At 38.2% G+C, this 12,361-nt stretch overlaps 1 protein-coding gene across 4 annotated transcripts in view; it reads right to left on the bottom strand.

Annotated features, from left to right (window-relative positions):
• VTI1A (vesicle transport through interaction with t-SNAREs 1A) overlaps positions 1-12,361 on the bottom strand; it is a 256,795-nt gene that overhangs the window by 92,851 nt on the left and 151,583 nt on the right. For 2 of the 4 annotated variants that reach the window (XM_018910609.3, XM_018910611.3), the window contains 2 exons: positions 9,058-9,128; positions 4,622-4,694 (listed from right to left, as the gene is read on the bottom strand). In XM_018910609.3, coding sequence (XP_018766154.1) covers positions 4,629-4,694; positions 9,058-9,128 — 137 coding nt within the window. In that variant the 3' untranslated portion in view covers positions 4,622-4,628. The remainder of the gene's footprint in view (positions 1-4,621; positions 4,695-9,057; positions 9,129-12,361) is intronic. The other 2 variants (XM_009087180.4, XM_009087181.4) reach the window with 1 other exon arrangement.

Here is a 12,361-nt window from a genome sequence, read left to right as displayed (position 1 = left end):
TGCAGAGACTCAACAGTCATGGCCAAGTATGATTGAAACAGGCTTTAGCTCAGAAGAAAACCCGTTTTTTGTCACAGACTTTTGGGGATGGAAACAGAGATTGGTAGGGAAATAGGGAAAAAGGCAGTGGTAACACTCACTCTTTGTTTGGGTTTGTCTCCACAGGGACATGGCTGTCCCTGCTGCTCTTCAAACTTATGAAAATGTGGGCTTGGTAGCCAAGCAAGAAGGTAGAACAGACATTCTAAACTTTGCAGATCTGTACGAGCCAGAGAAAGCAATAAAGGAGCCCTGTGCATACACTGCTGAATGGCCACAGCCCAGGTCAGTGGGTGGAGGCAGAGCACTCCATGTCCTGCTTCAAGAACTGCCCTACACAGAGGGTCCCCTCAGCCCAATGACCACAACATCACCACTGCTGAAGCTGTGGGAGAACTGCTAGAAATAACTGCAATCCAGGCCCAAACTCTGAAGGCCAACTCTGAAAATCACTCCTGCTTAGGACCAGAGGCGATGGACACAACTCGGATGCTGGGAAATTTCAGTGACATACATGGAGGATTTGCTTATTTCAGCTGCTACTGGAACAGATTGCTCAGACAGACACTGGTATCTCCTTGCATGTGTCTGAAATGTGACTGGAGTAGAGTCTGAACAACCTATTCTAAAGAGACTTGATCAGCAGGTTGGACCAGATGACCTCTAGGGGGTCCCTTCCAAACTTCCAACCCTGTCCTACAATTCTGTGAAATGTTGAAAAATAACTGCAAGGTCTGAGAAAGTAGAACAAACTTTGACTAGCAGTGATGAAAGAAGCAGGACTCCCAGAAATTTCCTGGAAAGAGCGAAAAAGCTTCACCAGAACTCACATTTAATTTCTGACTGCAGTCATATTGGTCATGCAGCTGTTGGCAAGTCACATAACTTATTACCTGAGAGCTGAACTGAACCCTTACTGCCCCATTTCTATCAGACAGAGGTAGTGTCCCTGTCCTGTTGGGAATCAAATTTTAAAAGTCTCTTTTATAAATGCAGATGTGTTCATAAGCTTCTCAAAACATCATTGATAACAATTCAGAACACTGAAATCTGAAGATGAAAAGAGTATTTTTAACACAAAAATTTCCTGGTGAACCAGACAGGATAAAAAGTTGTTCTGGAGTGTAGCAGTCATTCTTCTAAAATATTTTCCCGCAATTCGAAGGGGGTAGACAGAACTTATCTGCTAATTGAAAAAAGATTTAAATCTACTGAAATTTTTATCTGGTTACTTTTAGGTTTGTTTGTTTCCCACTGGGCTGTGTGTGGCTTGGAGACTTTCCAAATTCTTTTCTTATAAGCTTTTCTAGGCTATTGGCTTAGGATATGGGCAAAACCCTGAAGATATTCCAGAACACATCCTTTTCTACTTCTTTCTAGCATACTGTGCACTGCCCAGTTCACACTGGGGTACAGGCCAAGGGATAGAGACCTGAAACAACCCATTCCAGGGCCTCATGGACAAAAACTGCACACTTCATCTAAATCCAAAAATTAATTCCTACTCTAAGTTAATTTTCTGAACCCCCATGTCCCATCACTGCACTCACAATAAAGAATTTCTTCCTTATATCTAATTTAAACATACTGTCTTTCAGTTTGAAGCCATTCCCCCTGATCCTAGTAATGCCATGCCATAAGAGGAATGTATTACCTTAGAAGAACCTAAGTAGTTGCTACAGAAAAAAAAAGGTCATGAAGGTATAGGTCATTTGTATGTGAAAATACTATAAAACCCTTACAACAAAAATACTTTTATCTACACACTCAAAATATTGTGAGACAACAAATACCAATGCATAAGGCTGGGTACCTTATTGCTGGAGCAGCAAACTGGGATAGGAAGACCTGTCCATATTATGCCACTGATTTCCTTAGTGAGCCATGGCCACCTACAAAACCTGTCTGCTTTTATTCCCCATCTCCAGAACATTTTATGCACAAACACTTGGCCAGGGAATTTAGGTCATACAAAGGCAGTAATTTAGCCCTCTAGCTATCTAAATACATGATCTCTTAATATATTCAGTCAGATTCAAAAGAGATGCTGCTTTACCTTTCCCAGACAGTAAAATTAGAAAGAGTTAGGCTTTAATTTGAAGCACAGAGTTGTTAGCATGGCATATGACTTCAAGCAGATCAGCAAATATATATTGTGGGAACAGCCACTATATTGAGCAATGTTCAATTTACCATTACCTTTTCTGTATAACATTGATGTGGAGATGGTCCTCCAGTGTTTTATTTTATTGGTTCCAGTAATTATGCAAAACATTTTGTGGTGTGTACTGAGGTATGCAGAAATTAGGAAAGAACTGCCAACCTGTGCTAATTATATTTCTTGCAGTTGTGTTTATCTAATACATGCTGATTTCTTGGGGTCTGTATTTCATGATTATTCTTGTAACTAAACAAATTGATGATGATTCTGAGGCTGGGATAATGCTAGACCCTTCTAATCAACAGTCACAAACAAATTAAATTCACTGTAGGTCTATCAGTTATGTGGTTTTAAACAACATCCTGAGAATTGTCTACTGAAAGCTGCTTCTATGCTAGCATTGCTTTTGGCCCATTTACCTGACCTGAGCTTAAATCTTAACCCAACTTTCTTCTAGATGGGTGACTCAGCTCAGCATTTTGTTGAGGAAAAAGGAAATCCAGAGCTGTTCTGACACACAGAAACATGCCATCATGGTGTTCAACTACAGAATCCTTTTGTCTGAAAAGAAGAGCCCAAGTACATCTCAGAAAGATCATATTTTTCATTTGGCTTACGGAACACTTATAAACTAGGACTCCTAACTGTGATTCCCAAACACAAAACAAAGTCAAAGGTTACAGCATATGTTTTTGTTTCAGCTTCTCCAAATTACTTGCAAATGTATTCAAACACAATATGAGGAGATACTTTATTTTATTGAAAATAACAGACTACAGGGTGCTGCAAAAAAGGCTGGGGTACCTCAAGCATAAACATGGAAAGAATACATTGGTTTAGAAACCCATAAATCCTTATTTGAATCTGCCAACCTGAAAGCCAAGTAAAGCCCGAAAAAACTATTTTTCCTAAATGCTATGTCTGATTAAGCCATACTATTAAATGACAGCTGAACTTTAACATTAATATGATATTATTTAAATAACTGCATGAGTTTTTTTACACTAAAATGATGAATGATTTTTGGACAGCTCAATTGACATAAAGCAAGAAACCCCTTTAATGAGATTTGACAAAATGGAGACATATGCAGAATATTCGTTACAGCTCATGTCGCAGAGCCCTTCCGGGGGAGACTTGGGCTTGGTTGGTGTCTTTTCTTTTCCTTCATTTTTTTTATAGTTTATTTTGATTGTCTACAGCCACTGAACCATCCCTTTCAATTGCCACTTCCTTCCTCCATGGATTTTGAATTTAGCTTGTGTCATTTACATATTACTCTTAATCAGAGAATTTTATACGTTTCATTTTGGAGTTGGAATTGTAAGAAATCTGCGGAATGAAGGCATCAGGTCAGTCGCTTTAACCTTTGTCAATTTGGTATACAAGGAACTAACAAAGGTATTTTTCTTAGGAGACTTATGGAGAAATAAAGGCTGTACTAAAGAACAGCTTATAAAATTCCAGTTTTCATGTTTCCTAAGCCAAGTGACAAATCAACAACTCCGCAAAAATTTTCTTCTCTTTTTTTCCTTCTTGTTTTTTTTATAAGCAAAGTGCATTAAGCAAACACATAACATAAAAGCCTGTGGCAAGGGTAATTTCAGACTGAACTCTTCAGAGGATGCACAAAACTCCTTTAAAACTGTGCTTTCTTAGCACCCAGCACCTCTTATTAGAGGGATGCTTTTCTTCTTTAGGAAACTGAATATGTACAGAAATACAGACATCACAGAGAAGCTCAGGTGCTGTTTCACTAGGTAAAGAACACATATCCAGAGGTGCCTCTAATTCAAAAAAATCTGAGAATGCACCAATGCAAATTTAAGAGGAGAAGTAATCAGTGGATAACTCCCTTCCTTCAGTCCCACACAGAGTTTTAGGACATTTTCCTTTTCATATCATCTCATTTTGATCCCAGGGACAATTTTCATAACATTGAAAACGTGGAAAAAAACATGCTAAAACCACAAGGGTTGACAGTGTGTCTGCCCCATCTATTTAGGCAAAATTGATAATTTTAACCTTTTCTCTGCACATAAATTTATGCTGCCCCAAAACATTTACCAGCTTCCTCATTTTAACAGGCAAAATCCCCCTCAAAACACAGAAATCACTCAAGAATAGGAAACACAGAAAATCATCATCAAAAAAATCTTAACTTTAGAACACTCATGTAAAACCCCCCAAACAAAAACCAAGAAACAAAGATGAGAAATCATTACACAAGGGCTATCCTTCAGCTGCAGAAAACTCTTTCCATAGGCATGACATAGCCTTCTATCATCCAAAGACATTCTACACAGCAGCCTGGGTAAAAAAAAGTCAGGTACACCAGCAATATGCTGAGATTGAAGTAAAATTGAAAACAAAGGCACGGAGGGAGAGAAGAAAAAAAAGAAAGAGCAGAAATGTCCCTACCTTGGCCTTACCTTCTCAACATTCCCGTCAAAATCCTGGAACTCTTCCCCAGGTTTGCATCTGTTTCTCTAAGCTGGGGAGAAAAGAGTCCCATTAAAGGTAAAAGGCACAGGCAGCCCAGTCTGTACAAAGGACAGGGGTTTCTACAGTCATCTGAGTCAGTGAGCTTCAGGGTTAGCACACAACAGGCTCCTAAAACCACCAAAGCTCTGAAATTTAAAAATATCTTGTCTTGTTTTCTCTAACATAAATATGAAACCCAGACAAGGGAAGTCATTGAGGCAAGAAAGGTGAGTCAGGATAAAGAGCAAAAGCTTTACAAATAAAGGGTTGCAGGTAGAAGCTCTATACATTGGAATCCATAAGCCCCACGTGTATGTGTATTGTTTGTATACACCAGTGAAAGGATCAAGGGATGAAGAGACAGCCATGTTCCTGATGCTTTATGAAAAGAAAGACATATCTTTCTTTCACTGGTTTTCAAAGACTGTAGTTTAAAGAAAGAAACAGAAATACAAAATACATCACTTTAGCAATTCTGTGTAAAATAAATATGTCTATACTGCCCCTTAAATAGAAAACTTGTACTGACCTTACAGCAGCCACCTCTGGCCTGGGTGCTCAAATGCTTTGTGAATAGTATATGCACATGTACAGAAGGAACAGCTGTACAGTCTATATGGTGGGTTTTTTCATGTAAGGAACTCTCACTCACTGATATCACCATTTTTGTAGTTTATAATGACAAAGGAAACCTACAGTTTACAGCTACACCTAATTAGCTGTCTTGTTCCACAGCTTTCAAAATATTGCAAAATGGGTAAAAAATGAAATGGAGTAGATGAAAAGTTATGAAGCAAGTGAACTTCATGTTTCTTTCTATTGCTTTTTAAAATGGATTAAAATGTCCCCTCTCTTTTTGTGTTTAGTAGTGTCCCACAAAAGGAAATCTAGAAATTAGAAGATAATAGGAAGAATGGAGTTACTTTCCTATCACCTCTTCTGCCACTGGCAGCTAGAAGAGAGACATCTTTTGACATTTTAGACATCTTGGAACCAGTGGGACATCAAAATCTATTGGAAAAAGAAAATGCAATGATTATGACTATTTCAGTTATGAAATAGCAGGGGCCACTGTTTCTAACATGCCCCAAAACACAGCTGTGTGTACATACATAAAAACATTTTTCTCCTTGTGAAAGCCGAATATTTATCTCTTCATAATCAAATCAGATTGAAAGGATTACCTGAGTCATTGACTTCTTACTGAAAAAACTTGTTGAAGCAGACAAAATGCATCCTGTGTTACAAATCCATCAAAACAGTAATACTGCCAAGGAGAGTGGCAGTCTTCCAATAACAAATCACCTTCACCATAACAAACCACTATCATATCTTGAATATTTGAACAGCAGTAATATTAAACCCAGTCTCTATTCTGGAGCACAATACTGTAAATATTTGCTGCCAGATTTAATGCTTATTACTGGAATCAGTAGGTGATGTGACAATCAGTGTCACATAACGTTTTTGCATAAATGTCCTCCTTATTCTTCTAAAAGCTATTAAGAAAATACCAAGTAGAAGCTGGGACTGGATAGCACCAATCAAGTCTTGCTCTTAGCAATATCATATTCAGTGGGAAGGCTTGCACTAACTCTCAGATCTCTGTAATTATGTGCTATGATGGAACAAAGATGAGTATTATATTCCAGGGAGGCCATTCCCTCATTTTTTCCTGATTCATCTAGACAATTCAAGCTCCAGAAAAGCAGTTTAGCCCGGTTTGACACAAGTAACAGCAGAAAAAACGTCACAATAATTTTTAAAAGGCTCATTAAAAAGCCAAGTTCTTATCTATGCTAGAAGGGAATCTGAAGTACAAATGTATGCTTTACATTGGTCTTTTATTATTCATAAAGATGCATTTAACACTTGGGGCTTCTCCTCCCTTTTCACAGAAAAGTAGCGCTCTCCTTTTTACAATTAAATGTTTGATCCTAACTTTCCTCTCTTGCTGCAGGATTCTACCTGACAGCTAGAATCAGGGCTGATAGTTAGGAAGAGAAAGCTGAATCTTAGGGGTTTGACAAACTCCTCTAAGCAAGACGACCTCATGTTTTTATGGTAATAAAAAACCCACAAAATAAGCAAAAGAAACATTAAAAAAGAAACAAACACGTACACACATAGTTGGAAGATCTCTAGCTACCTCCCAAGAGAACGCTAAGAAAACACCTTTTCTTCCTGCTCTGGCATAAAAAAAAAACAAACCCACATGAAGAGTTTCAAACTCTAAGTTTGTTTTTATTTAAAACTGAATTATCTGATTGCAGTTCTTCCACCATTTTTTTACCAATACCAGCACACCACAGAAGCGTGGAATGGAAGTGGTGGAATGTGAACCTCTTAACCAGCGTGTGTTGCACAGAACTGCTGTAGTGAAAATATTTTGAAACAGGCTTTGATGTTAGCAATGGCAAATCTATACGGTTTTTAAAGATAATGTTAAGAATACTAATGAGAAAACAGGAAGATGAACAACATTGATATCTTGTCTGCCTTAGACAAATTTTGAGGTTTTCCTAAAAGATGTTGCATCTTTTACTGTCCTGTATAATCCAGTTAACCTATTTGACTTGTAGCAGAGCTTTTATCCCTTCTCTTTGCCTTCAGAAGAAAATATGAGTTTTACTCTACAGACAGGAAAATTCATATATGTAAATTTAACCAGACCATTAAGACATTAAGTTATTTACATATTGCTTATAAAAAAATAATTTTCCTAATTTTCTCAACATTGAACTGTTAAAGCTGACCATCATAGACACTGTGAAAATTTCATTCCAGACGACAAGCGTATTTCCTGGTTGATAAGATAATAACTCCATGTATTTAATGCACAGCTATCATGCATTGATAAAGCATGGTCTTTATGTTCATGTTCTTTTGAAAGACCAGAACATAAAGCATTTATGTTCTGGTCTTTCAAAATCTCTAGAAAATGGAAAACTAGCTAAATTATCTAAGATCTCCCCTGGATGTTCATCTGAGTGTACATAGACAGCTGGAACAGGTAGGGCCATGTGGCTCCACTGAAGAACTTTTCTGAAGTCCCTGAAGAAAATATTTTAAAGTATTTTAAAGTATTTAAGTGGCTCCTGATAAAAAACCTTAGAATTTGAGAGCTTCCATTATGCCAAGAGGTTTTTTTGCTGCATTGTGATGGAGTATATATATACTACACTTTCCTAGAACATCCTTCTTATTTTTAATCTTGCTCTTTGCATCTTACAGGTTTTGCCTTCAAAGCAATTTGCTCCTCAGGTGGAAAGCAATGAAAAAGAAAAGTTATGCTATGAACCATGAGTACACTGAGTGATCAGAACTACATCCCTGGGATATACAGGATCAGCAGAAAGGAATACATGGCATTTATCTCCATTGCCTAGGTTTTATTTGTCCAGCTAGAAACAGAAAAGCATTTCAGACTCAGCAGTCAGTGGGGATACAAGAAGTGGAGGTGAAATATGACACCAAGTTGCCAGAACAAAACTTGGTCGATCCTCACAATTCTTAGTCACACTTAGTGATCTAGCTATATTTAGTGTTTTAAAGTAGCTAATGCCCAGCACTTCAAAAAGCAACTGGTACAGCTGGCAGAAAATGCCACATTAATGCTGTTATAGGAAGCTTTACTAGTCAAAGCTATCCAAGTGAAGAAACTCCCTGGGACAGAAAAATAAGTTTTTTAAAGTGCCACTGGTCAGTTAAGAGATGTGTGGGAGAACCTGGCTTTGCAAAAATTGGACACTTGGGAAAGGATCTGAACAACAGGTCATGGACAGAAAGTCTTGGTTCTGTGAGCAGAAACCAAACCTTCCCACATGGAAGGTCAGAGAACTTGCACACATTGGATGGGATGGGCTTCTGAGCATCTCCATTAACTCTGCACAGTGGAAATGATCCCCATGGGAGCCACAGGAGCCAGAAGTGACACAGATGTGTTGCCTTGGCTGCAGAGACAGAGCAGCAGTACCTGCTCCTCACACAGACCTGCCTGAGGGGCTGTTATTTGCATCTGCAACTACAAAGAGTAAGGTTGCTCAACTATTAGAAACTCTCTTACGATCATGAACTGTCTCATAGGAAGCCCAAGAAGTCATTGGAATGGACAGCATAACAATCCCTTCAAAGGACAGAACACTGACCTAACTGTGATGGTGACAGGAAATTTGCTCCCAGCAGCAGATTTGGTGACTACAGTGTGACTCCCCATCAGAGAGACTTGGCAGGATGGGGCCCATGTAAGACACTTAGTAAGTTCTCCACTGCAGATGGTGATTATATCTCATCTGGATTATTTTTGCATGCACAAAGGACTTGCCCAATGCAAATAAAAAGCAGAATCAGCAATTACTAATTATCAAACTTACCCTCTCCCGAGCCCGCTGGATCTTCTCTCTGTCATGGCTGAGGTTTTCAAGCATCTCCTGTCCAATCTGCTCTGCATTAAAAAATGAAAATGTAAATCATGAAAAATACAGCTTGTGACTGCAAGGCCTTAAAATGCCAAGTTAGATTCTAACAAGAGCACTTAACACATGTGGTAGCCTAATCACTTCTCCTAACTGTATCATTATATTAAATTTTAAGTTTTTCTAACAACATAAAACTGAAGAAGCAAAGCAAACCAGAAGCTGCCCCTCTGCAGTCTCTCGAGATTGTCTACACCCTGGGAATTGATGCTGACCTTTGATCTGTGAAACAAAGGCCAGAAGAATTTCAGATTTGCTCTAGATGCTGGGTGCTCATCCTTCCTATCTACTCCTTAAGCCCAAGGAAGTCAGTAAGCCTTTGCTAAAACACCAGCCATCCTTGTACATCTAAAGACACAGAAGTCATATTAGAAGAAAACCTCTCTCAGTGCCTCTCAGCATTTACCCTTGATGCTTAAATGAAAGCTTTTTCAAGCTCAGCCCAGCTACTGGTGTGTGCTTTGCTCCACCATGGACTGTTTCTGGCTGGCTTAGAGATAGGCTGTAATCTCCTGATGTTTTCAAGAGCAGACAGAGACATTAATTTATAGTCATCACCGTTTGTTTACACAGGGCTTGTTTGCTTCCGCAGCTTACGCTGAACCAAAGGTTGCAAAATTATAGTGGAGAGGCCTCAAGATATGGTACAAAGACAACACAAGATGCCAAAACTTTACTCTTCAAACAGCTTCAATCAAATGCTTCTCTAACACTGAAATATTAGCAGCAAGTGCAGAGATTTTAATCTTCAAAGCTCTATAGAAATATTAAGAAACCCTTCCTGTATTTCCCCGAAGGAGAAAAATAAGTTAAATCATTCCCATTTTACAGATGGGGAAGCAGGCAGAAGGAGCTGAAGCAGCTGTAGCTTTGCCTCAGGACACACAGCACGTGTGAGACAACCAGCATTTCTGTGCGCATTCATTTAGGGTACTTAGCAGGAAGACCAGAGATACGAACCAAAACATTAAAACTACAAAAACATGGCTTTTTTCCCACTAAACAACACAAAAAGTGCCTTGCTTTTGTTCTGGTGAATGGAGATCCTAAATATCATTATTCAGGAAGCCTTGAGAAATGGATTATTAAAAATTCAGCAATATGTTAGTAAACACAATTATGATTTTTTTTTTAATAGACAGTCCATTTTTAAGGAACAATCCAAATTAGAATCACCTCAAACTTTAAAAGTTTGAGATGAGCAATGTTATTTTTAAATCCATTTAACACAAGGTACACAGTCTGCCAGATAAAGTCTGAGGAAATTCATTACATATATATTTCTCTATCAGTTGCCAAGTATAGTACAAGTAAGATAAATATTTCCTCTGACCACAAATTGACATCCTCATTATGCTATCTTGTCCCTCTTGGCTCACTGCTCTTTACTTTTAGCTGTATATACAATGCCTCCCAAAGGTGAAATGTGGTAAGATACATGGGTTTGGAGTTAAAAAGGCTGCACAGTGCAGTGCAGTTACACAAATGGCAGCCTCAGAAAGTGATTCACGAGAGCCTTGCTTATGTTTGCATGTCAAAGGACTTACAGGATGGAACTATACTGAGCTTTTCCTCATTAAAGCACTCAAAATACTGTGCGTAATACACAAACAGAAATATGTGTTCAATATAATCCAGGGGAGGAAAAAAACTAACAAAGCAAAATCTCTTAAAAGAGAGGGGGAAAAAAATAAACGAATTACCAACCTAGCAGCATGAGGTGAAATGATAAAAAGTGTATTTAGTACTAAAAATTACATGTATGTTTGCAGACATAAAGGAGTATGAGGCACAGATCTTCCTTCAAAGGAATAAGTATAAAACACATGGCTAAAATGGTTTTGTGTCTCATGAACAAAACTCAAAAATATCTTTGTAGGAAAAAGCTTTATTTTTATTACACCAATTTTTAAGCAAGTTACTGTGGGTTCGTATATTTTTTTTTCATCTTCTTCCTGTCACTGGCAAGTTCACACTCTTAGCTTTTTATAATGATTGAGTTTATTTTCCACCCATCAATGTGACAGCAGCATCAACTGTAAGTGAGGGTAAAACACCGTCACTTTGACGAATAGTGTATTTTCCTCTCATTGTCGATGACTGAAGACATCAATAAATAAGGAAGGAGAGCATGTCAGCCAGAATATCACAGAATGAATTGTTGATATGACACTTAGGGATTAAACCTTCAGCCATGAAGTTCAACCTAGCAGAGGGGTCTGAGAACTGAGATAGTTGCGTTTCTTCCCAGCAGCCTCTATAGATAAATAATTGGACGGATCATCAATTTTACAGGAGTAGCTTTACTCTACATGCACTTTCGTTGATGATCTTTGGCCTTTTTTGGGCTAAAATAACAACATAAGTTGAACAAAGAGATATGACGGAGATAACCTAATCTCACAGTAAGTTTGCAAACATAAATTGACACCTTTATCCTCTTCATATCCTCATTCTACTCAGAAAATTCAGTGATAACAGTGAAACTTGATTTTTAGCTGGAAGGTCAAGACAGTCAAACAAAAATATTATTACACAGAGAAAATAAAGACTTCTCAATAAAGACATGTCTCTTCACTTGGTTTGCAACTGAAAGCACCTGGGACTAGGAAAAATGCAGCATTTCCCCACAGTACAGCTAATTACAAGCTTGATATAATTGCTTTCTAACATTTTTCAGGTTTCCCCACAACTCTTTTCCTTCCAGCTACAACATTCATCTATGTGGCAGATTCATGCTTTTAGTGCAATGGTGCTGCATGGATCTTCCCAGCCTACTTATAATGCAAGTCATTGAAGAAGCTACTACAGTTATGTGAAAAGGTCAGGTTTGTAAGATTTACTGTAGTGCAGATGCATGAATTAAGACCAATACACAAACTAAAGGGTGTTGCCTGTTGCCAGTAATGGTGTTATTTCCACAGAATCTTAACAATGTCAATTATTTGGGGATTATGCCAACCTTTCCCCTGTTTTGCATGGACAATGTTTAGTGTGGTGCAGTCCTGAGTCCTACCAAAGACTGAGTGGTGCTGCCTCTTCAAACTGAAATTCCCAAAGAGATGCATAAAATTATGTTTTAAAATTACAGCTAAACTGTGTGAAGCAGAAGGGTGAATGCATTTACATCATTATTATCTGTGTACTGACAGAGGGCAGGAATATTCGATAGAGCAATTATCTCAGTCTTAATGCTGTGATG

Source organism: Serinus canaria, chromosome 6 (genome assembly GCF_022539315.1).
Source record: "Serinus canaria isolate serCan28SL12 chromosome 6, serCan2020, whole genome shotgun sequence".
Lineage (NCBI taxonomy): Eukaryota > Metazoa > Chordata > Aves > Passeriformes > Fringillidae > Serinus > Serinus canaria.
This window is presented reverse-complemented; position numbering and strand designations above follow the sequence as displayed.